This window comes from Drosophila arizonae, chromosome 5 (assembly GCF_054131065.1).
Source record: "Drosophila arizonae isolate 15081-1271.41 chromosome 5, UAZ_ARI_1.0, whole genome shotgun sequence".
In the NCBI taxonomy this organism is placed as follows: domain Eukaryota; kingdom Metazoa; phylum Arthropoda; class Insecta; order Diptera; family Drosophilidae; genus Drosophila; species Drosophila arizonae.
This window is the reverse complement of record NC_142925.1, coordinates 24,756,854-24,780,041: the sequence shown is the minus strand read 5'-3', so window position 1 is coordinate 24,780,041 and position 23,188 is coordinate 24,756,854. Positions and strand designations below refer to the sequence as shown.

Below are 23,188 nucleotides of genomic sequence, written 5' to 3'. Positions count from 1 at the left end.
TCTCCAATATCCTTTCGAAGGCATTTTCTGATTGCATACTTTGAGGCTGCTGTTGATGATGATGATTATGACGCTGATGATGGTGATGATGATCATGTTCCATGAAAATGTTAACATACTTAGTGCAATAGCATTTTGGGTTTTTCAAGGTTTAGTAACTTTATGAGGCCGCACACATAATCTAGATAAGACTTCTGCCAAAGTGTTACAGCCGAGACTACCGAGATTGGATTATTGCCCCGATCGGAGCTGATTAAGCAGAAGAAGTATAAATCAAACCAATTGGTCGCCAATTACAAATTTATTCAGACATGTGACACAAATGAAGCATTCGTGGGGCCCTTCGGCCAACTGCTGGAATATTTTTAGGCCAACTGCACCTTGGACTTAATCCAGTCGAGATAGTGGAAGACATTGGTGTAAACGCCCGGATGCGTGGGCAGAGCGCACAATCTGCCCCAGGAGACGATGCCTTGCAGCTTATTCTTAACGATCAGCGGACCCCCAGAGTCACCCTGGCAGGCATCCTTGCCACCCTGGCCGCGCACACCTGCGCACAGCATGCCCGCCGTGATGCGTCCGCCTCCGTAATCCTCGTCACAGACCTCGTTGCTAACGATGGGAACATCGACAGCTCGTAGCTGATCCGATGCCGTGCCGCCGGACTGGGTGGTGCCCCAGCCGCTGACAGTGCTAATGGCTCCATCGCTCGCTGGCTCTGTTGGCAGCTCGATTGCTCTCATGGTAAAGTTGTTCAAGGGCAGCGGCGAGCTCAGCCTGAGCAGAGCAATGTCGTTGTCGTAGTTGTCGGGATTGTAGTTCTCGTGCATGACAATTTCGTCGACGGAGACGATGATGCCGTCGCTGCCATTCCTGCGGCTGGTGCCTGCCACGACCTTGTACTGAGAGGCCACCGTGGCAATAATACAGTGTGCGGCCGTGATGACGGTGTCCTTGGTGAGGATGGAGCCCCCGCAGTTGTGCGTAAAGGCATTCTTGGGAGTTGTGATTCCTTTGCGTCGCAGTGAGATCTGATGCGGATAGACCGCAATGTTCGTCTCATAGCCGCCCACAATGCGGCCGTTGGGTGAGCCCGAGTCGGAGTCCTGCAAGGGGAGTGCTCCAGCCAAGGAGACAAGGGCCAGGCAAAGGCCGAGCAGCAAAGGTACCACGTGCGCCATCTTAAACAATAGCCGAAAGACTGAAAGACCAAAAACCCCAGAGGGCCCAAGCCGACGGATCGTAAAACCTCTTATCGATCGTTGGTCATCAAAGATTAAATGGAAATAATAAAAGTTTAATGGATGCATTTAAATGGTCATACACTAGTGCGATAAGGCTAAAGGCTTCTTTTATGGAGCCACCGACTAATCAGCGGGCAATCAGGCGTGTTTCGCCCGCTGCTCGGCAATCCATGCGCGGAAATATGGCACCGAGGCGTACACACTCGGGTACTCGGGTCGGGCGCAGCCCTCGCCCCATGACACAATTCCCACGATCTTGTCAGCCACGACCAGAGGTCCGCCGGCGTCCCCTTCGCAGGCATCCTTGCCGCCGCCGGGAGCCGCAGCACAGAGCATGCCCTCCGTTATGGGCCGCCAGTTGTAGGCAGCTTGGCAGACGGTGCTGTCCACCAGGGGTATCTGCACCTGCTGCAGCTGGGGGGAGCCGAAACCATCCTCTTTGGTCAAACCCCAGCCGGAAACACTGCCCACCGTGCCCACGGCGGGCACCTCCTCGGCGAGACCGATGGCGGCGATCTTGCGCTGGCCCAAGGGCAGCGGAGGCGACACAAAAACCAGGGCGATATCGTTGTCCGTGATGGAGGCATTGTATAGCTCATGTGGCACCAGCTTCTCCACGCGTGTCACAATGCCGCCGTCCATGCCGGTACGCACGTCCGAGCCAGCCACTACCAGGAAGTTCTGCTCCAGCCGGTTGTACACGCAGTGAGCTGCTGTGAGGATGGTGCGCTCGTCCAAGACGGCGCCGCCACAGCTATGGGCGTAGGCGCTCCTAATGCCATTCCGTCTACGCAGCGACACCTGGTAGGGCACAAAGTGCGCAGAGACGATTTCGCCACCGACAATGCGTCCCTGAGGATGCTCAAGGCAGCTACCAATGCCGCAGACTACCGACAGCGCTACGATTGCGAGCAATGCGTTGTTCATTTCAATGTTTGGCCAAAGACTAACAGCGCCATTTGGCCGAGCCTGCTTAGTCACTATCAGCGGGGCTCTTTAGCCGACCAATAAATTGTCCAATATTGGGCGTGATAAGGCCCACGATAATACACAGGGAAAGTTCACAGTAGCGGGTATTAGTCTAATCTGAGTCATGGCAAAGTTTGTATTTGCAATACGCCGACTCCGAAACTATTTATCTATGTATATGTATGTATATGTGAAAAACATTCGAGAATATAAATGGTCAAACTTGACATTTATCAACCATTTAAGAATCTGCCTTATGTATCCTAATATTGATACCGTTTGCATCATAACCATTATACAAATATATGCAAATATTGTTAAATGATTTAAAGCTATCCAGGAAATCTTCATTGTGTTACATAAATCGCAGACAAAAAGGATTTATAAAAAAGTAAATACTATTTATTTCAGTTAACCATAGTCATAAGCCCGAGATCCTTAGACTGACCCAGGTCAACCGAAATAAGCACCCATATCTTCATATGACTTGTATGATCTAGTGTCGCGTTAAGCATAACGTAAGACCAAAGACCGCAGGTAGAGACAGATTTTTAAATACGAAATAAGACGAGAGCGTATATTCCACTCCGACGAAGTCATCAAAAAGCAAACAATTAAAGCTTTAACCTGCAAAAAGCTTCAAATGTTCAGCTAATTCAAGAGAGCATTTGCTATAAAAGCACTTGCTATAAAGGTTCTTGTCTTCACTTTAGGTAATCATCCAACATTTCTTTATCAATATCGATTATTTTATTAAAACCCCAGTTTATCGCTTACGTACAAACATTTAAAATCAAACATAAATTTAGAAAAAATAAATAAATAATCATATATATATTATGTGTATATATACATATATCATGCATTATATTATTCAGACTTCGGCCTACAACGTCTTGGCTTTCTCCAGTATCCAGCTACGCAGGGCAGCCACGTCGGCGTAGACACCGGGCAATAGCTTGGAGGCGCAGCCATAGCCCCATGAGACAATGCCCACCAGCTGATTGTTGGCCACCAGCGGGCCGCCGGAGTCGCCCTGGCAGGCATCCTTATTCTTCTCATAGCCACAAACCATGGTGTCCCGAATAATGTCGCCGTATTTGTACGCATCGGAGCCGCACTGCTGCCAATCCACAATGGAGACGACGACCGCTTGGAGAATCTTTGGCAGCGACATGCACCAGAAGTAGCATTTGGATCCCCAGCCCGTGACCACGGCCGCAGTACCAGTTGGCGGAGTGACCTTGGCCAGATCTATGTAGCGAATGCTCTCTGATTCGGCCACGCTCTCCGCTAGCTTCAGCAGGCCTACATCGTTTTCCAGGGTCTGGCTGTCGTACTGCTCATTGTATACCAGACTCTCGACGGCAACGAGAACCCCGCCTTCGTTATAGCGCGTTGAGCCGAGACGTACACGAATGCTGGACGCCTTGATGCCCTGCAGGCAGTGAGCCGCCGTAACAACCAGGCTGGGGCCGATTATGCTGCCTCCGCAGAAGTGGGAGCCGCTCTTCTTTTGCAGTGAGGCCTGATAGGGATGTGCCTCAATCGTTGTATCCTCGCCTCCCACAATGCGACCTTCCCGCTCGAAGCGATCGGGAGCGAGATTAACGGTGCCTGCCACAGCGGACCCAACCACCAGGCACAGCAAAAGTCCGACACTGCGCTGCATGCTGTCCGTAAACTAAATACTGATAGATACAAGGCCTAATATTTATATTAGAGTGTTTTTGGATCTTTATGACTGATTTACAGCCTTTTGATTAGTTTCGTCAAGGAAGTCTCAACTTTCTGACATTATCATGACTTCTAATACCCTTCTTGAAATGGCCAAAGAGAGCGTGACAAGGGACAGATACGATTCTTTATATAAATCAGCGCAGGAATACACTATTGAAGCGAGTAGTGGGGCATGTTGATAAATAAGAAAATACACATAAGGGATAACCAATAAATCATCCATAAATCAACTCAGGAATACTCTATTAGAATACAGTAATTGGGCATGCTGATGAATAAGTACATATGTGTATATTATATAAGAATAATGGGGCATGTTGTAAAACAAGAAGGTATGGCTAACGGAAAAATGTAGAGATGATGGGATAGAAAGAGATCACCTTAAGACATTAAAATCTTGACAGCTTTTCTTTTTTAATACGACCTTTAATGTAAATTTTGCATCTCATTTCCGTAAGTAGCTTTAAATCCTCTTAAAGACTCGAAAATTAAAAAAAAAAAAAAATGATATTGAATTCATGAAAAAAAAGCAAACAATATCACTTTTAAAGTATACTTAATCATAATTGTGGATAAGAACTACGCCCTATACAAACATTTACAGAAAAGAAGGGGAAATTTAAACTGAAATTCCAGGTGTCTCTTAGTCAATGATTGCGTCAATAGCTGCACTCCAAATTATTGCCATGCGTTGTATAGCTAGCTGCTTGGACGGAACCAATATTTCGGTTTGAAGAGTCACAATTCAAATATCAATGGGTTTTGCGAATATCGCCTAATTCTGGGCACGGTTATCTTTCCTTGGCTAGGTTCGTTATCTGTCAAAGACACCGTTCGAAACTAATAACATTCGGTACTCTTCACCCTATGCACACTCAAAATGGAATTTCAGGGTAAAACGACTTTCTGAATATGTTTGTGACAGACAGAAATCGAAGGAATGCTCCCTATAAGTAGTCAAGGCCAAATTTAATATAGGGATACGCCTGCAGTTTGCCCCATCCTTTTCTAACTTAAGCACTTATTCACAAAATTTTAGAAAATCATTTGGAGTTAGAGAAGTACAATGATTTGTACGGTACAAGGTATTCTTAGTCGGTCACTCCCGATTACTGGGGTCTTATTTGTTATTTGAGAAATCTGAGCACTGTCAGGGCATAAGCTCCAATAAGCTTTTTATGGCTTTATTGCCATATTTACCATTATCTACTATGGTCTATCGCGCATGAATTTTTTAAATATCCTACACACCCATTTAGACTGAGTGTTGCCTCTATTTTTTATGTTTTATAATAAAGTGTGTAATGCCTTTCTACGGTATTTTCACAGAAAAATATTTGTGTATACACATCTCATATCTCTATTTCCACTACACTGAACTTATTCTAAATTGATAAACTATTAACTGTAATGCGCACAACCCAATATTATCTGAAGCGGCATCGTAATTTGGGAAATTGGTTTTTGCAAAATATTGATTTAAAAAAGCCACTTATCAAATTAAATAATTTTGGTCTAATAAATAACTTTATCACTCGAGCGTTACTTTTTAACAACATTAAGCAGGCTTAATCCTATGCCATGTGAAATTATTGTAAATAAAATCAAGAATTATAACATGTATTTCTTGACTTCTATCTGTAAAGGTCTGTTCTTAAATAACTAGACGCTGCTTGATGGTATCTGCAAACCAAGTACTTTCTTGTGACTTCGCAGCTCATTTCTGTTAAACAGGAAGTTGCTTTTCATTTCAGATCATCAGTTGTGCACCTCATACTAAACACTTGAGCTGCGTGTCCAACTAAGCTGTCAACACTATTTAAATACCCTTCCACGAAATGAAACAGGTATATTAGTTTAGTATATTTTGACACGACAATTAGGGTCTCTGCACATGAGATTTTCTTAAATGTTATATATATACTGAGTAGACAGCCCGGATAAAAAATGGATATGTACAAATAGGATAGGCTTCTGTCTTATACAGTTATACAACGAAGGCTCCACACATTTCATAATTCAATTATTGTAGAAAATATCATATCAATCCGCCTATTGATAACGTCTATATAGATTTTCCTGGCAGTAGAGTAAAAAATCGACAAACATAATATAATTATTATAATATAATAATCCATTGAGATATACAGTATCGATTATAGCTCTACAGCTAGATTTTGACAACCATGTTACCCATTCATTTCTTCTCTAATGAATTCCCACAAACGGATGAAAATTTTAAGCACCTTAGTTCGCACCTATGAATTATATGGTAAAAACTGATTGATCAGTGCAGAAACTAAAATACGTTTTAGGCGTGATCGAGTATTATGAGAATGGTCACTTGCAACTCTAACATTTTTTATACCCTGAACCCATTGAAAATGGGAAATCAGGGTATAATGGTTTTGTGAAAAAGTATGTAACGGGCAGAAGGAGGCGTGGCAGACCCCACAAAGTATATATATTCTTGATCAGCGCGACGAGCTGAGTCGATATAGCCCTGTCCGTCTGTCCGTCTGTCCGTCCGTCCGTCCGTCCGTCCGTCCGTCCGTCCGTCCGTATGAGTGCGTCGATCTCAGAAGTTATAAGAGCTAGAGAGCTGAAATTTGGCATGCATACTCGTGAGTACCATACGCAGTACGAGTTTGCTTTATTTTTTCGATAAATTATCCCATAATATCGAGATATAATCGAAAAATTGATTTTGTTTTTTTTTTTAGCCTAATTTGAACATTTTTGGACCTGGGGTCTTCAAATTTGCGTTGTATATAAAGTTAATCGATACAAAGATTTTGTAATTTACAGATTTTGGATACCACGCCCCTCTCGCCCCCAATTTGTAAAAAAAAGTACTAGAGACTTGTGCTTTGGAATGTACACACATTTTCACCATATGATTACGCTCTAAAAGTTTCATTAAGATCGTATGTCTACAAAAGAAATTATTCAACAAATAAATTCTCATAATATTGCCCACATTGCAGCGCAGCCCAAGCGCAGTCGCTGCTTACTGCGCAGTTAGCAGAGCGCAGACTTATGCGTGCGTGTGGATGCATGTGTATGTATGTGTGCATAAAAGAAGTGCAGAATGATTAGAATATCAGCTTGGAGGGTTCAGGGTATCTCCTAGTCGAGCAGTCTCGACTGGAGCTTTCTTACTTGTTTCATATTAAGTAGCTAAACTTCTAGGCGTGTGTCGCTGTACAAAAAGATTAGATAATGGCGCACGAAGTGATGGACTTCAACTGAAGAGTTTTCGGCTAAGCAATTTGCAAACCATATCTCGTCTCGAGGAAAAAAAAAACAATGTTACGAGCCCTATCCCACTCCAGATAAAAAAAAAATCATTAATAAATGATGGCTCTACGCGATAAGGCTTTTGCGTCACTGTACCCACGGTCCTGAAAATAAGCCCGGAACAAAAATTAAAGTCCTATTCTTGATCAAAATTTAATTGCAGATATTATCATTCACATATTATATATCATATGAATGAACGATCAATTTAAATCGAGTTGGCAGCGTTGACCACCCAGGAGCGGAGGACAGCGACATCGGCGTAGACACCGGGATAGTTGCTGTAGGCACAGCCGCGTCCCCAAGAGACAACGCCGACGAGGACACCACCAGAAACCAGTGGACCGCCAGAGTCACCCTGGCAGGAATCCTTACCGGAGGCAGCGGCGCAGATCATGGTGTTCTTGATCTGGCTACCATAGCTGTATGCACTGGAGGCGCAACGAGCCTGGCTGACAATGTTCACATTGACGTACTGCAGCTGGGAGGGGAGGGAGTTGGATCCAGATGACTGGGTGCCCCAGCCAGAGACGGAAGCAGCAGCGCCGTTGGCAGGATTATAAGTAGCCAGACCGATAGCCTTGATGTTGGAGTTGAAGGACAGAGCAGAGCTCAGGCGGATGACAGCGATGTCGTTGACCATGGTGTTGGGGTTGTAGCCCTCGTGGTTCCTGAAGGCAGCGACCTGGATGAGAGAGCCACCAGAGTTCCAGTAGCTGGAACCCGCGCGCACCTTCAAGCTGGAGGCGGACACGCCCTGCAGGCAGTGAGCAGCGGTCACGATAATCCTGGAGTTGTAGATGGAACCACCGCAGGAGTGGCCGCCATTACGCTGCAGCGAGATCTGCCAAGGGAAACTGCTGATGGAGGTAGGAGAGCCGCCAACGATGCGTCCATCCAACTGGGGCAGGAGACCCTCAGGGATAGCAGCTCCAAAGGCGCAGGCGACGACCGACAACAAAATGACGAGCTTGAACATGTCGAATGCAGTTCCAAAATGGTTGAGTTACAACGCTTCTCTGTGCATTTTTATAGGGTCTCAGGCGAGGCGTTATCAGCTGTAAGTGGGGGATTACAAGCACTTGGGAATGACAATTGAAGGACAAACTCAGATTGTAGCGCAATTTATTGTGGGGCTTTGAACAGTTCATGCTTAGTTGAGCTAGCTTACAGCTCGTCAGCGGTCCTCTCGATCCAGCTGTGGAAGTGTGCGACATCAGCATAGACACCGGGGTACTTGACATCAGCGCAGCCATGGCCCCAGGAAACAACACCGACCAGACGATCACCAGAGACCAATGGGCCACCGGAATCGCCCTGGCAGGCATCCTTGTGCTCGGCGTAGGCGCAGATCATGGTGTCCTTGATCTGCCTACCGTAGCTGTACTCCTTGGAGGCGCACTCTTCACGATCAACAATCCTCAGCCTCACGGCCAGCAGATGATCGGGAATGGAGCCACCGGACTGAGTAGTGCCCCAGCCAGAGACAACAGCCTCGGCGCCATTACGAGGATTGCTGTCGGCAATGCGAATCGCACGAACGCTCGAGCGGTAGCTGATGGACGAGGACATGCGAATAACAGCCACGTCGTTGATCATAGTCCTGGGGTTGTAGCCTTCGTGGTTTCTGAAAGCACGCACCGAGTGCACGCTGCCGCCGGATCGCCAGTAGGTGCTGCCCACGCGCACCTTCAGCTGCTCGGCTGAGATCGACTGCAAGCAGTGGGCGGCAGTGACCACGATGTCGTGCGAGTAGATGGAGCCACCGCAGAAGTGGGCACCGTTGCGCTGCAGCGACACCTGGTAGGGATGATCTTCGATGCTGGTCTCGTAGCCACCAACAATGCGGCCATCCAGCTGGGGCAGCAGACCCTCCGGCACGGTGCCTGCCAAGGCGCAAACGGCCAAGCAAAGAAGTGCTACAAATTTCAACATCTCGATTAAATGGTTTTAGCCGTACACAGACCTAGGATTTATATAGCAAACATTCTTCGTAACGGACTACATGTACATGATACGTCAGCCCGAGTTAAGTGTCGTACGCAGCAGGTCCGATCAGTCCAATCTTGACATTTTCCACTCAATAGCGGGAATCGAGATTGTTTCTATTCATTTCTTTTGTTGTTTTCGCGTAAATTTAATCAATAGTTTTAGATAAGTAGCAAGCTCCAGAGATAGCACGCCACTCGACTGCCTATATAAGCGCCAGCACAATTCGATTAAGACATTGTACGAGCAATATGTTCAAGTTCGTGATTCTGTTGTCTGTCGTTGCCTGCGCCTTTGGTGCTGCTATCCCTGAGGGTCTCCTGCCCCAGTTGGATGGTCGCATTGTTGGCGGCACTCCCACCTCCATCAGCAGCTTCCCCTGGCAAATCTCCCTGCAGCGTAATGGCGGCCACTCCTGCGGTGGTTCCATCTACAGCTCCAAGATCATCGTGACCGCTGCTCACTGCCTGCAGGGCGTGTCCGCCTCCAGCTTGAAGGTGCGCGCCGGTTCCAGCTACTGGAACTCTGGTGGCTCCCTCATCCAGGTCGCTGCCTTCAGGAACCACGAGGGCTACAACCCCAACACCATGGTCAACGACATTGCTGTCATCCGCCTGAGCTCTGCCCTGTCCTTCAGTTCCGACATCAAGGCTATCGGTCTGGCTTCGAATAATCCTGCCAACGGCGCTGCTGCTTCCGTCTCTGGCTGGGGCACCCAGTCATCTGGATCCAACTCCATCCCCGCCCAGCTGCAGTACGTCAATGTGAAAATTGTCAGCCAGGCCAGTTGCGCCTCCAGTTCCTACAGCTATGGTAGCCAGATCAAGAACACCATGATCTGCGCAGCTGCCTCCGGCAAGGATGCCTGCCAGGGTGACTCTGGCGGCCCATTGGTTTCTGGTGGTGTCCTCGTCGGTGTTGTCTCCTGGGGTACTGGCTGTGCCTATAGCAACTATCCCGGTGTCTACGCCGATGTCGCTGTCCTCCGCTCCTGGGTGGTCAACGCAGCCAACTCTGTCTAAGAACTTTGCTCAATAAACACCGATATGAACATGAAACTCAAAGTATTTAATGGATGTATTACTTTTTTAATTTCCTAAAAACAGTATATTAGTTTTGTGCGATGTCCGTCTTACTGTTAGGATGACTGTAACTCTGTCTACTGCAGTGTAAACCATTTCATCGTTATCAAAACTGAAAGCTCGAGCTTTGGAGCTTCCGCTGGTATCCTCAGTTTATCATTATAATGTTTTTTGAAACGACCAGAAAATTCGATATCTCTTATAACAGCGCTATTGAGTTTATTTGTTGGCTGGAAATAAAGATTTAAAATTTAAAACATATAAGAAAACTCTACTATGATATTCCCTGAGCGCTGAAGGATCTGAGGTCTTTCATCAGTTAAATAAAATTACGTAACTTCAGCAGGATTTGAACCCGGCTATTTACAATATGCGGTGCACGGAAATCGATACGACGGGCTAAAGCGAGGCAAGCCCCCTGCAAGAATTAAAACAATGACTGAAAATACAAACACAATTCAAAAGCAAATATGCTAGAAAGCGTGTATATGAACGTAGATATATTTGTGCACACCATAGACAACAAAATTTTTGAGTGCGTACACACGCATAGGGAAATATAACGTGCATTACCAATTGCTTCGATTTGTTATTTAATAAATGTTGCAACTTTTAGCATATGATCACACATATTCTATTAAATATTTGTCATTTTATAAAAGTGACAATAGATTTACAATTATCTATACTCATAGCTGACCTTCAAGTTCAAAAATTAAAATTCTATAAAATACAACTAAGCCTACAGTGCCTCACATCTGATGTGATCCACTTTCAAATACAAATCAAAACTTGAAAAGAAAAGATTTTTTAAAATTATAATGCCAATTTGAATTTCAATTTCAAAACATCATTTGTTTATTCATTCTTAAAGCAAACACAATAGAAAACAAGTAAGAAGGCTCCAGTCGAGACTGCTCGACTAGGAGATACCCTGAACCCTCCAAGCTGATATTCTAATCATTCTGCACTTATTTTATGCACACATATATACACATGCATTAACACGCACGCATAAGCCTGCGCTCTGCTAACTGCGCAGTAAGCAGCGACTGCGCTTGGGCTGCGCTGCAATGTGGGCAATATTATGAGAATTTATTTGTCGAATAATTTCTTTTGTAGACATACGATCTTCATGAAACTTTTAGAGTGTAATCATATGATGAATATGTATGTACATTCCAAAGCACAAGTCTCTAGTATTTGAAATGCGTTTTTTACAAATTGGGGGCGAATGGGGCGTGGTATCCAAAATCTGTAAATTACAAAATCTGTGTATCCATTAACTTTATATACAACGCAAATTTGAAGACTCCAGGTCAAAAACTGTTCATATTAGGCTAAAAAAACAAAATCAATTTTTCGATTATTCTCGATAAAAAAGTTATCGGACGATTTATCGAAAAAATAAAGCAAACTCGTACTGCGTATGGTACACACGAGTATGCATGCCAAATTTCAGCTCTCTAGCTCTTATAACTTCTTAGATCGACGCACTCATACGGACGGACGGACAGACGGACAGGGCTATATCGACTCAGCTCGTCACGCTGATCAAGAATATATATACTTTGTGGGGTCTGCCACGCCTCCTTCTGCCCGTTACATACTTTTTCACAAAACCATTATACCCTGATTTCCCATTTTCAATGGGTTCAGGGTATAACAAGTAAGAAAACTCTAGTCGAGAGTGCTCGACTAGATACTACCCTGAACCCAACAAATAACAAGTAAGAAAGCTCTAGTCGAGACTGCTCGACTACGAGATCCCCTGAACCCTTGGAGCAATAGATATTTCAATAATTTTTCGCGTCTTTCAGCTTACACAAGAAACACGCACACACACACACACACACACACGCACACGCAGGCATACATACACACGCACGCATACAGACACAAACGCATACACACACTCACATACACACACACATACACATACACAAACACATACACACATAAGCACCCACGCATAAACACGCATGAGAAATTAATTGTTTAATAACTTTTTTTATGGACGTACGATCTTCATGAAACTTTCAGATTCTGATTATAACATGAATATGCATGTAATTGCCAAAGCACAAGTCTCTAGTATTTGAAATACGCTTTTTACAAAAGTGAGGGTGAGGGGGTGAATTTTGTACAATTACATTTTAACAAAAACCGAAATTGTATAAACTGCATATAAGCATACATTAAAAATTTGGAGACTCTATCAATAAAGGTGTAGAAGATATAATTTTATAACTGGTTTTCGGTAAGGTTTTTTATCGATAAAAAAAGATCGGGGTGAGTTATCGATTTTTAATGATAAACTTGATATGCGCGCTGTAATTACGGACATTTAAAAAAAATCGACGCGTTCATACATACGTTCATACATGTATACTTATATGCAATTTATACAATTTCGGTTTTTGTTAAAATTTACCCCCCACCCTTAAATTCACCCCCTCACCCTCACTTTTGTAAAAAGCGTATTTCAAATACTAGAGACTTGTGCTTTGGCAATTACATGCATATCCATGTTATAATCATAATCTGAAAGTTTCATGAAGATCGTACGTCCACAAAAAGTTATTAAGCAATTAAGTTCTCATAGTAAGCGCTTACTGCCGCCCATGCGTGTTTATGCTTGTGTGTGTATATGTATGTAATTGTTTATGTATGTGTGTGTGTGTGTGTGTGTGTGTGTGTGTGTGTGTGTGTGTGTGTGTATGTGTGTGTATGTATGTGTGTGTATGTATGCCTGTGTGTGCGTGCGTGTTTGTGTGTGTGTGTGTGTGTGTGCGTGTTTCTTGTGTGAGCTGAAAGACGCGAAAAATTATTGAAATAGCTATTACTCCAAGGGTTCAGGGGATCTCGTAGTCGAGTAGTCTCGACTAGAGCTTTCTTACTTGTTTAGGAATATATTTTCGTGTTGATGCAAAGAATTTACTCCAAATCCTAAATCCCTGGCTCTAATAACGGCGAAATACTTTACGTCTATATAGATAATAATATGGACATTTCACAAACTCAGTTAACTCTTTTCATTCCGTGACTAGCATAAATAACTCTCTATTGCTCGGCTGGGAGATATCCTGACTGCAAAAAATCTGATATATTATTGTTCCTCGTTTCGTTTATATTGCATAAATAACAATAATTCATTTGAAGCTCGCAAAAAATGTTAAAAGTACTCTACTGAAAATTTCGGGGGAAGATGGTCGCAAAACTCAGAAATATACAAAGTCTATTCGTACTGCGTGTATGCGTCTATATATATGAGTATATATTAACATGACCAAGTATCCAGCTGTTAGGCCTTTGAGAGGGTTGGATCCACACAGACGAGTACACAGACGAACATGGCTAGAGCGATTGTGCTCGTCGTGCTCACCAAGAATATACGATTTTTATAGCTCCGCCTTTTTCTTCAAATCCATAATACCCCAATTTCCCATTTTCCATTGCTTTCAGGGTATACGTATTGTACAAACTGAAATAAATAACACTTGCATAACTATGTAGTAAGATTTAGACATTATTTACAAAATACCAGACAGTATCTTGAAACGGCACTCGTCTGTTCCTGGCTTTATCATTCAGATAGCGTCTACTGAAATAGAGACTTTCAATTAATCAAGAAACCCACCAGACGTTATCTCCGTGACAAAGCGTAATTTTTTGTATATTTCTAATATGTTTTTAAAGTAAATGAATATAAGAGAAATGTCTCTAAATAGATCGTAACTTCTATATAATTTAGAAAAATGATTTAACTGATTTTCAATTATTGATCAGCACATAAGAACTTATTTTTAAGACAGCAGACAGACAGATAGACGGACACATTGACGGACAGGCGGACAGCAAGATGGACATTGTAAAAAGGCAATAGAGAGAAGCTCCCACACTCCCACGAGCGAAATGCAAATTGTATCCGATAAATAGCAGCACTGTCCAACGTATAGTATATTTTTAGTAAATATCTAAAATGAGAAGTGTTTTCACCGGAAACTCATATCGCACACACGTGGCCACATTTTCGAGTGGTTCCTTTGCCTTAGCCGAAATCAAGTGTGCACCACTCAAACCTGTACATACATTTACATACATATATGCATACATACATGCATACCTACTGACAACGTAATAACGTATCGACGTTGGATTAGAATTGATATTGATAAAATAGTTTATACTTATTTTTGTCTGAAGAGATAACCAGAAGATAGAAGCCACCTCCAACTGGCCTATATAAGCGCCAGCACAATTCGATTAAGACATTGTACGAGCAATATGTTCAAGTTCGTGATTCTGTTGTCTGTCGTTGCCTGCGCCTTTGGTGCTGCTATCCCTGAGGGTCTCCTGCCCCAGTTGGATGGTCGCATTGTTGGCGGCACTCCCACCTCCATCAGCAGCTTCCCCTGGCAAATCTCCCTGCAGCGTAATGGCGGCCACTCCTGCGGTGGTTCCATCTACAGCTCCAAGATCATCGTGACCGCTGCTCACTGCCTGCAGGGCGTGTCCGCCTCCAGCTTGAAGGTGCGCGCCGGTTCCAGCTACTGGAACTCTGGTGGCTCTCTCATCCAGGTCGCTGCCTTCAGGAACCACGAGGGCTACAACCCCAACACCATGGTCAACGACATCGCTGTCATCCGCCTGAGCTCTGCTCTGTCCTTCAACTCCAACATCAAGGCTATCGGTCTGGCTACTTATAATCCTGCCAACGGCGCTGCTGCTTCCGTCTCTGGCTGGGGCACCCAGTCATCTGGATCCAACTCCATCCCCGCCCAGCTGCAGTACGTCAATGTGAAAATTGTCAGCCAGGCCAGTTGCGCCTCCAGTTCCTACAGCTATGGTAGCCAGATCAAGAACACCATGATCTGCGCAGCTGCCTCCGGCAAGGATGCCTGCCAGGGTGACTCTGGCGGCCCATTGGTTTCTGGTGGTGTCCTCGTCGGTGTTGTCTCCTGGGGTACTGGCTGTGCCTATAGCAACTATCCCGGTGTGTACGCTGATGTCGCTGTCCTCCGCTCCTGGGTGGTCAACGCTGCCAACTCTGTCTAAGAACTTTGATCAATAAAGCCCGTCTAAACACATACATTTTTGTTTGTTTTCATAATTTTCCTGATGAACATGATAATGTTGGTATTTCATTTCATTTCTTATTAAACTGATTTCTTAACGCATCGTACGTTTACGTACTGGAATGGATTCGTGTATTCTTATTATTATGTATATAGATGACACTATGATTGAAACTATAGCTTTACAAAGTGTTCAGAAGAGGAGGGCAAAAGCACAATTTTTTATTTTTCCAACTTTTTATACCGTGAACCCATTATTAATGGGAAATCAGGGTATAATGATTTTGTTAAAAGTATGTAACAGGCGGAAGCAGACGTGGCAGACCCCATAAAGTATATATATTCTTGATCAAGGCGACGAGCTGAGTCGATTTAGCTCTGTCCGTCTGTCTATCCACAAGAAAAGTTATTAACAATTAAGTTTCCCTAGTAAAGCACCACTGCTGCCAATGCCTTTGTGTGTGCATGTGGGAATTATTATTGAAATATCAGTTGCTGAAAGGGTTCAGGGGATCTCGTAGTCGAGCAGTCTCGACTAGAGCCTTCTTACTTGTTTATATAAATGTAGTACCGATAAATTACGTGAGAATGTAAAGACAACAGACCCTATCTGAACTAACTGAACTACTTGAAATTTTCCTGAATCTCTAGGATCCCACTCTAGCAAAGGTTCAGTTTACAGCTCCTACATCATCTTAACAGCTGCTCCCTGCATACAGCATGTGTCTGCCTCTATGTTTAAAGGATCCTCACCTAAATCACTGACTTCTGCAGTCTATAGCTTCCATAATACTATACTCTTTGCATTCCTCTCTCCTAATTCCAAGATCAATGGTAATATTCTAGCCCGCTTTATTCCTGGTAGCAGTGCTTCTGTTTTCGTATCTGGTTCAAACTCCATATTCACTCTCTATTAGCTAGTTATAAACGGAAGTTACTCTGCTGGCCCATTGCCTCTGGAGTCTATCTAATTGAATGTGAATGAAATGAGACTGTTCAAATCGTTATAGCATTAATGTTTTATTGGCAATAGTTTCGGCCTACTGCTCACGAGCCGCTGAGTTCCAGAGGCGGCTCTTGGTCTTGACATTGGCCTTATCCTGTTTGCTGATGGGGCGCAGATGCGCTGCATCAACAATATCTCTGCGGGAGTCAATTTTTAGATGAATTCCTTTGAGGTGTGATTGGGCTTGGAGGAGTACTCACTTGAACTCTTCGTAGGTCTCGGTGTTTGTCACCGCCCTCAGCTTAGCATCGTTGCGCAAACTGTGGAGCTCCTCCTTGCGCAACAGCTCGAGACAGTCGTCCGCCAGCCGATGCAGCTCCTCAGGTGTTATGTCTAGGGAATCAGACATCTGGCTGAGTAAATGTCAAAATATTTACAAATACAAAATGCGATAGCTAATCGAAGCGAGTTTGCTTGTTTGACAACGGTTGCCCGGGCGACCAGTTCGAAGAGCTCGCTTTTGATAAGCCATTAACAGGCGATTAACGTTTACAGCTTGTGATAATACATTAGACCAAGGTGCATTCAGTTACCACTTGACTTCCGTGTGTGTTCCCCGACATGGCCTCCAGCTCCGGTCTCACACTTTTGCCGCTGATCGGCTGCTTCCTTGGCGGACTCGCATTGCCACTGAGCCCGGACCTGCGCCTTGGTCGCATTGTTGGCGGTGATAGCCTGCCAATACACAATGCACCCTGGCAAGCCTCCATACAGCTAAGCGCGCGACACATTTGCGGCGGCGTCATCTACAGCAAGGACATAATCATTACAGCGGCCCACTGCGTGGAGCACAAATCCGTAACGCTGCTGCAGGTGCGTGTGGGTGCCAATCAACACAATTCGGGCGGCTCGCTTTACCCAATCGCCAGCTACAAGGTCCACGAGTCTTACGATGACCAACTGCTGCACTACGATATTGCGCTTCTGCGGCTGGCCACGCAGCTCAACTACAGTCTGTCGGTCAAGGCGATTGCCTTGGCAAGCTCGAGTCCCGTAGCGGGCAGCAGCGTCTCCGTCAGTGGCTGGGGCTACACCGGACAGAATGGATCCACTAGCTTCGCCAGCAGCCTGCAGTTGGTGCAGCTGCAGGTCATTGATCGAGCCGAATGCGCATCCGCCAAATACGGTTATGGCTGGGATTTTGTGGGCGTTGAAATGATTTGTGCATCAGCTGCCGATAAAGATGCTTGCACTGGCGACTCAGGCGGTCCCATGGTGTCCCAAGGATTGCTGGCAGGCATCGTGAGCTGGGGCTACGGTTGTGCGCAGACGAATTATCCGGGCGTTTACGTTGATGTGGCTGTGCTGAGGCACTGGATAGTTAAGACGGCAAATGATTTGTGAAATCAATAACTAAAAGTCAGTCAATTAAAATAAATGGCTCCAACTTAAGCAATAATACAATATTTAAATTTAGAAGGCATTCGCGCAGTTCAACGAATTCGCCGCAAATGCTTTGCCTTAGAGAAAATATTCGGTTTATATTAAATTGGTATGCATTTGGTATTTTTTAGGGCATTTTTATCCCAAGAAAAATTAATTGACATTTTCACAGGAGAGTGATATACATAAATAAAATAAAATAAAGGAAAACGAAATCAGTTTAAATTGCAGTATCCGCCCCCCAGGTGGAATCGAACCACTTCGACGTTAATCGACTACGGATTTGAAGTCCGCACCCCGGACCACCGAAGCTCAGTGGGGCAGCTTTTCACTACAATTAGTTGTATTTATACGAGTAACGGTCAGAAAAAGCACTTGGGAATTCTAAAAGTGATACCAACTTTTATCACCACGGAATATCAAAGATTTGTATCTACAAAAGTAACCCATAAACCCTTTTATTTCAATTAAGAGCATGGCGCAAAACTCCATTTGGAATGATCAATATTAATGAAAAGTTATCAAACATATTAGTAGTGCAAAAATACAAGGCATATTTAAATTAAGGTCGCTCTCAAAGCAATCAAATACAACTTATAACCAGTACGAATTATTCATTTGCGTGGCTGCTGTATGTGTATCTGGGGCTTCTGCTGCACCGCCACCGGCGGCTTGTGCGAATGAGCCACCTGTGCTCCAGCAGGCGTAAAATCTGTGTTACCTTTAACAGGTGCACCGCTAACTGAGGCCGAATTAACATTGACTGGTTGCTGTAACAAAAACATTTATAACACATTAAATAAAATTAAAATTAAAGAATATCCATATTTACCGTTAGACCCGTACAATCCTCGGCGTCCTTAGCTGGTCGCTCAGAAGCAGGCGCTTTATGCTGCACAATGCGCATCCCACCAGCCTTCACTAGAAATAGATATTACTACGTCATCAGAAGTTTTTAGATTTTGATCAATGCCCAAAAGACAAGCCAACACATACATACATACATATATGCATGCATGTGTGTGCGTGTATGGAGGCGCTTTATCAGCAATCGCCTCCTCAACAGGCAGGCTGTGATAAGAGCAATGATATTTAGGTTAATATAATAGAAATTGATCAATTTAATGACTCCAAATGCGCAATTGACTAATAAATATCGAGAAAATTTATAAAAATCCAGCAACATGTCATTAAAAGATTACATACAAAACACGCGCATACCCAACACACACAATGGAAGAGAAACTGTAAATGCACTTACATGCAGGTGGGTGTCCAGCTACTAGATTCGGTTGTTCATCTGCCATGTTTTAAACAAATTGCAATCTAAAAAGTAGGCAAAATAAAAATCGGCTTAAAAAAAAACATATTTTACCAATAACCTCTAATAAGGAAAATAAGCGTTGGCTAGTTTCTGCGTTTTAGCTGGTGACACGAATGCAGTTTAGTTAGCGATGAGCAAATCACGGCGACTCACGTACACGGTCTGGCAACAACCTAAAACATAAACAAAACAAAGGCGCTGCCAGAATATCACAAAATATCGATGACAAATCATTCATCGCATGCAGTTACTTGCCGAATTCGTAAAAGATTTCATCAAAATTTGCCGTATTAAGTAAGAATAGAGTCAGTTCTCACATAATTTAAAAAACAAAAATCATACGAATTTAAAATGAAAGACACTAGGGTAGGTAGTGGTAAATATAGTTCTTACAGTTACATCACCACAAAAAGCAATTTGACCTTTGTGAACCATGAAGACAATTGAACTTCGTTTCATGTTTTTTCTGTTGCTGCTGCCAATGACAACTACAAATAATTACAACAACGCACCCATACAATTACAGCCATTCCCTCCATTGAAAAATGACAATTTGCTGCGTGCCGCACGTGGCGAAGTCGTGGATCGCGTCCCAGTTTGGGTGATGCGCCAAGCAGGACGCTACTTACCTGAATTTCAGGAGCTCCGCAAGCTACATGACTTTTTCACGGTTTGTCGTACTCCAGAGCTGGCCTGCGAGGTGACAATGCAGCCGCTGCGGCGGTTCGATCTGGACGCCTCCATAATCTTTTCGGACATCTTGGTTATACCTCAAGCATTAGGATTGACGGTGGAAATGCACGCCGGTGTAGGTCCTGTGCTGCCCCAGCCCATTCGCACGCCTGAGGATCTGAAACGATTAACTCCAGACGGTGCTCTGTCCCGGCTCAGCTATGTGGGCGATGCAATAACGATGATGCGCCACAAGTTGGATGGTCGTGTGCCTCTGATAGGCTTCACAGGCGCACCATGGACTCTCATGGGCTATATGATCGAAGGCGGCGGCAGCAAGACCATGTCTAAGGCTAAGGCTTGGCTGTACGACTACCCGGAGGACTCAAAACTTTTGTTAAATCTGCTCACAGATGTCATAGTGGACTATCTGGAAATGCAGGTGGCAGCGGGCGCTCAAATGTTGCAAGTCTTTGAGTCATCTGCCGAGCATCTGACCAAGGACGAATTTTTGGTCTGGTCGGTGCCCTTTCTGCGTCGCATACGCGACGACCTGGTAGATCGTTTAACCAAGAAAGCTGTGTCTACCGTGCCATTAGTGAGTACCTCTCCATGACTGACCTCATCTCGGATAACTTCACTAAATGTATTTTCAGACGATTTTTGCCAAGGGCGCTGGACATTCGCTTAAAGAGCAAAGTGAACTCGGCTACGATGTCATTGGATTGGACTGGACGGTGGATCCGGTTGAGGCGCGTGCAGCAGTTGGACCTAATATAACACTACAAGGCAATCTCGATCCGCAGGATATGTACCGTGATCCCAGTGAATTACATACGCTTACCACCGATATGGTTCACAAATTTGGCAAATCACGCTACATTGCAAATTTGGGTCATGGCATAACGCCACAGACACCCATAGCTAGCATGGAGGTACTCGTCGATGCGGTGCATAAAGCATTGTAGAATAGAATTACGATTGGTATGCAATATCCGCATAGTTGTATTTACTTATCAAATACAATTTTGCCTTGGGGTAGGGAAATAAATGTTAGTTACAAAAAAGGAGATATTGTTTTAAATTATGGCTAATCTAATTTATCGTACTAATAATACTATAGCTTGTTATCGATAGCTTTTAGACAATTTAAATTGCGGGCCGCCACTAACATCACTAAGTTTTTTATTTATAGAAAGATCTTGATCTGTATTTCATTTTTTTTTATTTTAATATTTAGTTTCATATTGCATTCAATTACAATCGAATCGAAATACTAATTGAATTCTATATGTTGTATCTGCTGTTCCTGTATCAACTTATCATATAACATAAGTATACTCCCGCAGCATATTAGCAAAGTTCCCATGATAATTTCTGAAATGATAAGGATTATAAAAATAAATCAAATCAAAAATTTATGGAAATTAGCAGTCACTACTTTTGCCAGGCAGTTGCTCTCCGAGCAGAAATCCAGTTATAGCTGTGAAGGCGAAACTTAGTGAATTTGCAAGCGGTACAGCTATAGTAATATTAGCACTTCGTAATGTCCACACATAGAGCACACTTCCGCACTGATTAAGTCCAAACGGAATCCAATAATGCAGACGTGAGCCGATCATTCGAACTTCGGCAAGAAAATTTCTATATCTAGAGCCCGTGTCCTTAACATTCTCAATGCCTTGGCTGCCCAGCCGTATAAATGGATTCGTCACACCCCACAGCAGACCAACAGTCAGTAGTTGCACTAAAATTAGTATTACATTACAAATGACAAAGAAAACAAAAAGCTATTTAATAATATTTACACGCAGTTGACAGCATTGTTTATGTACATCAGCTGTGCCGCCGGCTGTCATATTCCCAGGGTTGCTTGCAATACTTACCAACACTATTTGCGAGAGACGTTGTCAGCACTGGACAGCTGTCAGATTCTTTTACGTCAAGCTTTCATTTCCTATAGGTGGGTTTTTGCATATTACCCGAAATATAATCACAAAACATCGCAATTTACATCAATAATATTGCAATGAAATGTATGAAAACACTAACTGCACATAAAATGCTTTACGTGACTACCAAAATGTTGTGGCGATCAAAGTGCTGTGTGCGTTTGAAGGCCGATTGTAAATTGCTCTTGTTTTGATTGGCATACAAACCATTTCAATTTTAATATTTAATCAAAAACTGACTTATTACTTACTGCTTAAACAGGATACTGAACAGCAATAGCAATGGCAAAGACCAAGGGCGAGAAACGCAAGAAGTCGGCGATCACCGAAGTTGTCACCCGTGAGTGCACCATTCACTTGGCCAAGCGTGTGCACAACATTGGCTTCAAGAAGCGTGCGCCGCGCGCCATCAAGGAGATCCGCAAGTTCGCCACGCGCGAGATGGGCACCAATGATGTTCGCATTGACACTCGCCTCAATAAGCACATCTGGTCCAAGGGTATCAGGTAAGTCCTCACACATACATATACACACTCCCACCCTTCAATACTAATAATACTATTTCATTGCTCCACAGATCGACGCCATTCCGCGTGCGTGTGCGTCTGGCACGTCGCCGCAACGACGATGAGGATTCTCCCAACAAATTGTACACACTGGTCACTTATGTGCCCGTGCCCACATTCAAGAACCTGCAAACGGAGAACGTTGAGTCCAGCGACGATTAAGCTAAACAGCAACAAAACACACAGAATACAGTTTACGCCGCTATCAAAAATACGTTAATAAAAAGTAATTTTTATTTAGAAATAACTGAAGCCTAAAATTTGTGTCTTAAAGTCATGTGCACTGAGACGCCAAACAGGTTGACAGGAGGATATAATATAACGCCATTTAGGATTAAATATTTTGGAAATGTAATACAACATTGGACATAGCGATATTTCGTCGATGTATAAAATGCCGCATGTTGAAGCGCCTCTGTGGCCGGCAGGGAATAGTAAATATTAATGGATATAGTCATTTACTTAGTCGTTCGCTAAATATAAATCGAGTATATTCAGCACAAGCTACATATTTCATTATTAGATGAAGTGTTGGCCATCAGTTTGTAATATAATCTGCTTTGTGCGCTCTACTGAAAGGTCTTTATTTCAGAGCTCTAATCTGGAAAAACAGATTAGAAGCGGGTTTCATCCTCACAGCTGAAGACGCAAAAATCGCAAACTAATAAATTAGCATGATACAATATATCGAAGAACCCAATTTTAGCACATTCTTGAGGCTTAGTATATGATTATTACCCCCGCTCTGCGAATAACAAATGGCTGAAGCATTTCAATTACAGGCAAACCTTTCTGCTTTCGTTTGAATTGCAATACGTTATGTGTAGCATGCACGTTCAATCTGTATGATGATGAAAAGAGAGTAGGAAACTACTACAGAAGC

At 43.7% G+C, this 23,188-nt stretch overlaps 13 protein-coding genes and 1 non-coding gene across 15 annotated transcripts; 5 read left to right on the top strand and 9 right to left on the bottom strand.

The window, feature by feature from the left end:
• Positions 1-282: 282 nt before the first annotated feature.
• Positions 283-1,310, bottom strand: zetaTry (zetaTrypsin). The gene has a single exon (XM_018012642.2). It carries the CDS (start codon positions 1,308-1,310, stop codon positions 366-368), a length of 945 nt encoding a protein of 314 aa, XP_017868131.2. The 3' UTR covers positions 283-365.
• On the bottom strand, positions 1,277-2,211 carry etaTry (etaTrypsin). The gene has a single exon (XM_018012645.2). It carries the CDS (start codon positions 2,169-2,171, stop codon positions 1,383-1,385), a length of 789 nt encoding a protein of 262 aa, XP_017868134.1. The 5' UTR covers positions 2,172-2,211; the 3' UTR covers positions 1,277-1,382.
• Positions 2,212-3,017: 806 nt separating this feature from the next.
• Positions 3,018-3,925, bottom strand: thetaTry (thetaTrypsin). The gene has a single exon (XM_018012646.2). The coding sequence runs from the start codon at positions 3,883-3,885 to the stop codon at positions 3,100-3,102; it is 786 nt and encodes a 261-aa protein (XP_017868135.1). The 5' UTR covers positions 3,886-3,925; the 3' UTR covers positions 3,018-3,099.
• A 3,465-nt stretch (positions 3,926-7,390) lies between these two features.
• On the bottom strand, positions 7,391-8,271 carry alphaTry (alphaTrypsin). Its single transcript, XM_018009278.2, has one exon. It carries the CDS (start codon positions 8,230-8,232, stop codon positions 7,462-7,464), a length of 771 nt encoding a protein of 256 aa, XP_017864767.2. The 5' UTR covers positions 8,233-8,271; the 3' UTR covers positions 7,391-7,461.
• Positions 8,272-8,361: 90 nt separating this feature from the next.
• epsilonTry (epsilonTrypsin) lies at positions 8,362-9,221 on the bottom strand. The gene has a single exon (XM_018012649.2). The coding sequence runs from the start codon at positions 9,186-9,188 to the stop codon at positions 8,421-8,423; it is 768 nt and encodes a 255-aa protein (XP_017868138.1). The 5' UTR covers positions 9,189-9,221; the 3' UTR covers positions 8,362-8,420.
• Positions 9,222-9,458: 237 nt separating this feature from the next.
• Positions 9,459-10,306, top strand: LOC108617033 (trypsin alpha-like). Its single transcript, XM_018012650.2, has one exon. The coding sequence runs from the start codon at positions 9,494-9,496 to the stop codon at positions 10,262-10,264; it is 771 nt and encodes a 256-aa protein (XP_017868139.2). The 5' UTR covers positions 9,459-9,493; the 3' UTR covers positions 10,265-10,306.
• A 4,273-nt stretch (positions 10,307-14,579) lies between these two features.
• LOC108617031 (trypsin alpha) lies at positions 14,580-15,416 on the top strand. Its single transcript, XM_018012648.2, has one exon. The coding sequence runs from the start codon at positions 14,612-14,614 to the stop codon at positions 15,380-15,382; it is 771 nt and encodes a 256-aa protein (XP_017868137.1). The 5' UTR covers positions 14,580-14,611; the 3' UTR covers positions 15,383-15,416.
• LOC108615044 (dynein axonemal assembly factor 19) lies at positions 14,628-16,807 on the bottom strand. Its single transcript, XM_018009277.2, has 2 exons — positions 16,609-16,807; positions 14,628-16,545 (listed from the first exon to the last, which is right to left on the bottom strand). Exons 1-2 carry the CDS (start codon positions 16,755-16,757, stop codon positions 16,443-16,445), a joined length of 252 nt encoding a protein of 83 aa, XP_017864766.1. The 5' UTR covers positions 16,758-16,807; the 3' UTR covers positions 14,628-16,442.
• A 162-nt stretch (positions 16,808-16,969) lies between these two features.
• Positions 16,970-17,812, top strand: iotaTry (iotaTrypsin). The gene has a single exon (XM_018009303.2). The coding sequence runs from the start codon at positions 16,970-16,972 to the stop codon at positions 17,750-17,752; it is 783 nt and encodes a 260-aa protein (XP_017864792.1). The 3' UTR covers positions 17,753-17,812.
• A 214-nt stretch (positions 17,813-18,026) lies between these two features.
• On the bottom strand, positions 18,027-18,113 carry TRNASTOP-UCA (transfer RNA opal suppressor (anticodon UCA)). Its single transcript has one exon. It is a non-coding gene; the product is annotated as a tRNA-Sec (tRNA).
• A 165-nt stretch (positions 18,114-18,278) lies between these two features.
• Positions 18,279-19,305, bottom strand: LOC108617464 (death-associated protein 1). The gene is made up of 4 exons (XM_018013268.2): positions 19,174-19,305; positions 19,053-19,117; positions 18,624-18,712; positions 18,279-18,561 (listed from the first exon to the last, which is right to left on the bottom strand). Exons 2-4 carry the CDS (start codon positions 19,096-19,098, stop codon positions 18,406-18,408), a joined length of 291 nt encoding a protein of 96 aa, XP_017868757.1. The 5' UTR covers positions 19,099-19,117; positions 19,174-19,305; the 3' UTR covers positions 18,279-18,405.
• A 19-nt stretch (positions 19,306-19,324) lies between these two features.
• Urod (uroporphyrinogen decarboxylase) lies at positions 19,325-21,208 on the top strand. 2 transcript variants are annotated; one of them, XM_018013267.2, is made up of 3 exons: positions 19,325-19,481; positions 19,642-20,385; positions 20,444-21,208. In XM_018013267.2, the coding sequence occupies exons 1-3, from the start codon at positions 19,467-19,469 to the stop codon at positions 20,753-20,755; spliced, it is 1,071 nt and encodes a 356-aa protein (XP_017868756.1). In that variant the 5' UTR covers positions 19,325-19,466; the 3' UTR covers positions 20,756-21,208. The 2 variants fall into 2 exon arrangements, with proteins under 2 accessions (XP_017868756.1, XP_089326584.1); XM_089470458.1 differs by lacking the exon at positions 19,325-19,481 and having other exon boundaries at positions 19,534-20,385.
• On the bottom strand, positions 20,463-21,735 carry LOC108617508 (transmembrane protein 234 homolog). The gene is made up of 3 exons (XM_018013322.2): positions 21,596-21,735; positions 21,229-21,534; positions 20,463-21,164 (listed from the first exon to the last, which is right to left on the bottom strand). The coding sequence occupies exons 1-3, from the start codon at positions 21,609-21,611 to the stop codon at positions 21,064-21,066; spliced, it is 423 nt and encodes a 140-aa protein (XP_017868811.1). The 5' UTR covers positions 21,612-21,735; the 3' UTR covers positions 20,463-21,063.
• RpL31 (ribosomal protein L31) lies at positions 21,611-22,552 on the top strand. Its single transcript, XM_018013323.2, has 3 exons — positions 21,611-21,750; positions 22,002-22,245; positions 22,317-22,552. Exons 2-3 carry the CDS (start codon positions 22,022-22,024, stop codon positions 22,465-22,467), a joined length of 375 nt encoding a protein of 124 aa, XP_017868812.1. The 5' UTR covers positions 21,611-21,750; positions 22,002-22,021; the 3' UTR covers positions 22,468-22,552.
• The last annotated feature ends 636 nt before the right edge of the window (positions 22,553-23,188 follow it).

Excerpts from the sequence above, each read along its gene's own strand:
- zetaTry (XM_018012642.2), bottom strand. The coding sequence starts at position 1,310 with ATGCATCCATTAAACTTTTATTATTTCCATTTAATCTTTGATGACCAA.
- etaTry (XM_018012645.2), bottom strand. The coding sequence starts at position 2,171 with ATGAACAACGCATTGCTCGCAATCGTAGCGCTGTCGGTAGTCTGCGGC.
- thetaTry (XM_018012646.2), bottom strand. The coding sequence starts at position 3,885 with ATGCAGCGCAGTGTCGGACTTTTGCTGTGCCTGGTGGTTGGGTCCGCT.
- alphaTry (XM_018009278.2), bottom strand. The coding sequence starts at position 8,232 with ATGTTCAAGCTCGTCATTTTGTTGTCGGTCGTCGCCTGCGCCTTTGGA.
- epsilonTry (XM_018012649.2), bottom strand. The coding sequence starts at position 9,188 with ATGTTGAAATTTGTAGCACTTCTTTGCTTGGCCGTTTGCGCCTTGGCA.
- LOC108617033 (XM_018012650.2), top strand. The coding sequence starts at position 9,494 with ATGTTCAAGTTCGTGATTCTGTTGTCTGTCGTTGCCTGCGCCTTTGGT.
- LOC108617031 (XM_018012648.2), top strand. The coding sequence starts at position 14,612 with ATGTTCAAGTTCGTGATTCTGTTGTCTGTCGTTGCCTGCGCCTTTGGT.
- LOC108615044 (XM_018009277.2), bottom strand. The coding sequence starts at position 16,757 with ATGTCTGATTCCCTAGACATAACACCTGAGGAGCTGCATCGGCTGGCG. Across the intron at positions 16,546-16,608 it reads GAGACCTACGAAGAGTTCAA|AGATATTGTTGATGCAGCGC; the intron begins GTGAGTACTCCT and ends TGACTCCCGCAG.
- iotaTry (XM_018009303.2), top strand. The coding sequence starts at position 16,970 with ATGGCCTCCAGCTCCGGTCTCACACTTTTGCCGCTGATCGGCTGCTTC.
- LOC108617464 (XM_018013268.2), bottom strand. The coding sequence starts at position 19,098 with ATGGCAGATGAACAACCGAATCTAGTAGCTGGACACCCACCTGCAT. Across the intron at positions 18,713-19,052 it reads AGCTGGACACCCACCTGCAT|TGAAGGCTGGTGGGATGCGC; the intron begins GTAAGTGCATTT and ends ATCTATTTCTAG. Across the intron at positions 18,562-18,623 it reads AGGATTGTACGGGTCTAACG|CAACCAGTCAATGTTAATTC; the intron begins GTAAATATGGAT and ends TTTTTGTTACAG.
- Urod (XM_089470458.1), top strand. The coding sequence starts at position 19,549 with ATGAAGACAATTGAACTTCGTTTCATGTTTTTTCTGTTGCTGCTGCCA. Across the intron at positions 20,386-20,443 it reads CTGTGTCTACCGTGCCATTA|ACGATTTTTGCCAAGGGCGC; the intron begins GTGAGTACCTCT and ends ATGTATTTTCAG.
- LOC108617508 (XM_018013322.2), bottom strand. Across the intron at positions 21,165-21,228 it reads AGAGCAACTGCCTGGCAAAA|AAATTATCATGGGAACTTTG; the intron begins GTAGTGACTGCT and ends TTATCATTTCAG.
- RpL31 (XM_018013323.2), top strand. The coding sequence starts at position 22,022 with ATGGCAAAGACCAAGGGCGAGAAACGCAAGAAGTCGGCGATCACCGAA. Across the intron at positions 22,246-22,316 it reads ATCTGGTCCAAGGGTATCAG|ATCGACGCCATTCCGCGTGC; the intron begins GTAAGTCCTCAC and ends ATTGCTCCACAG.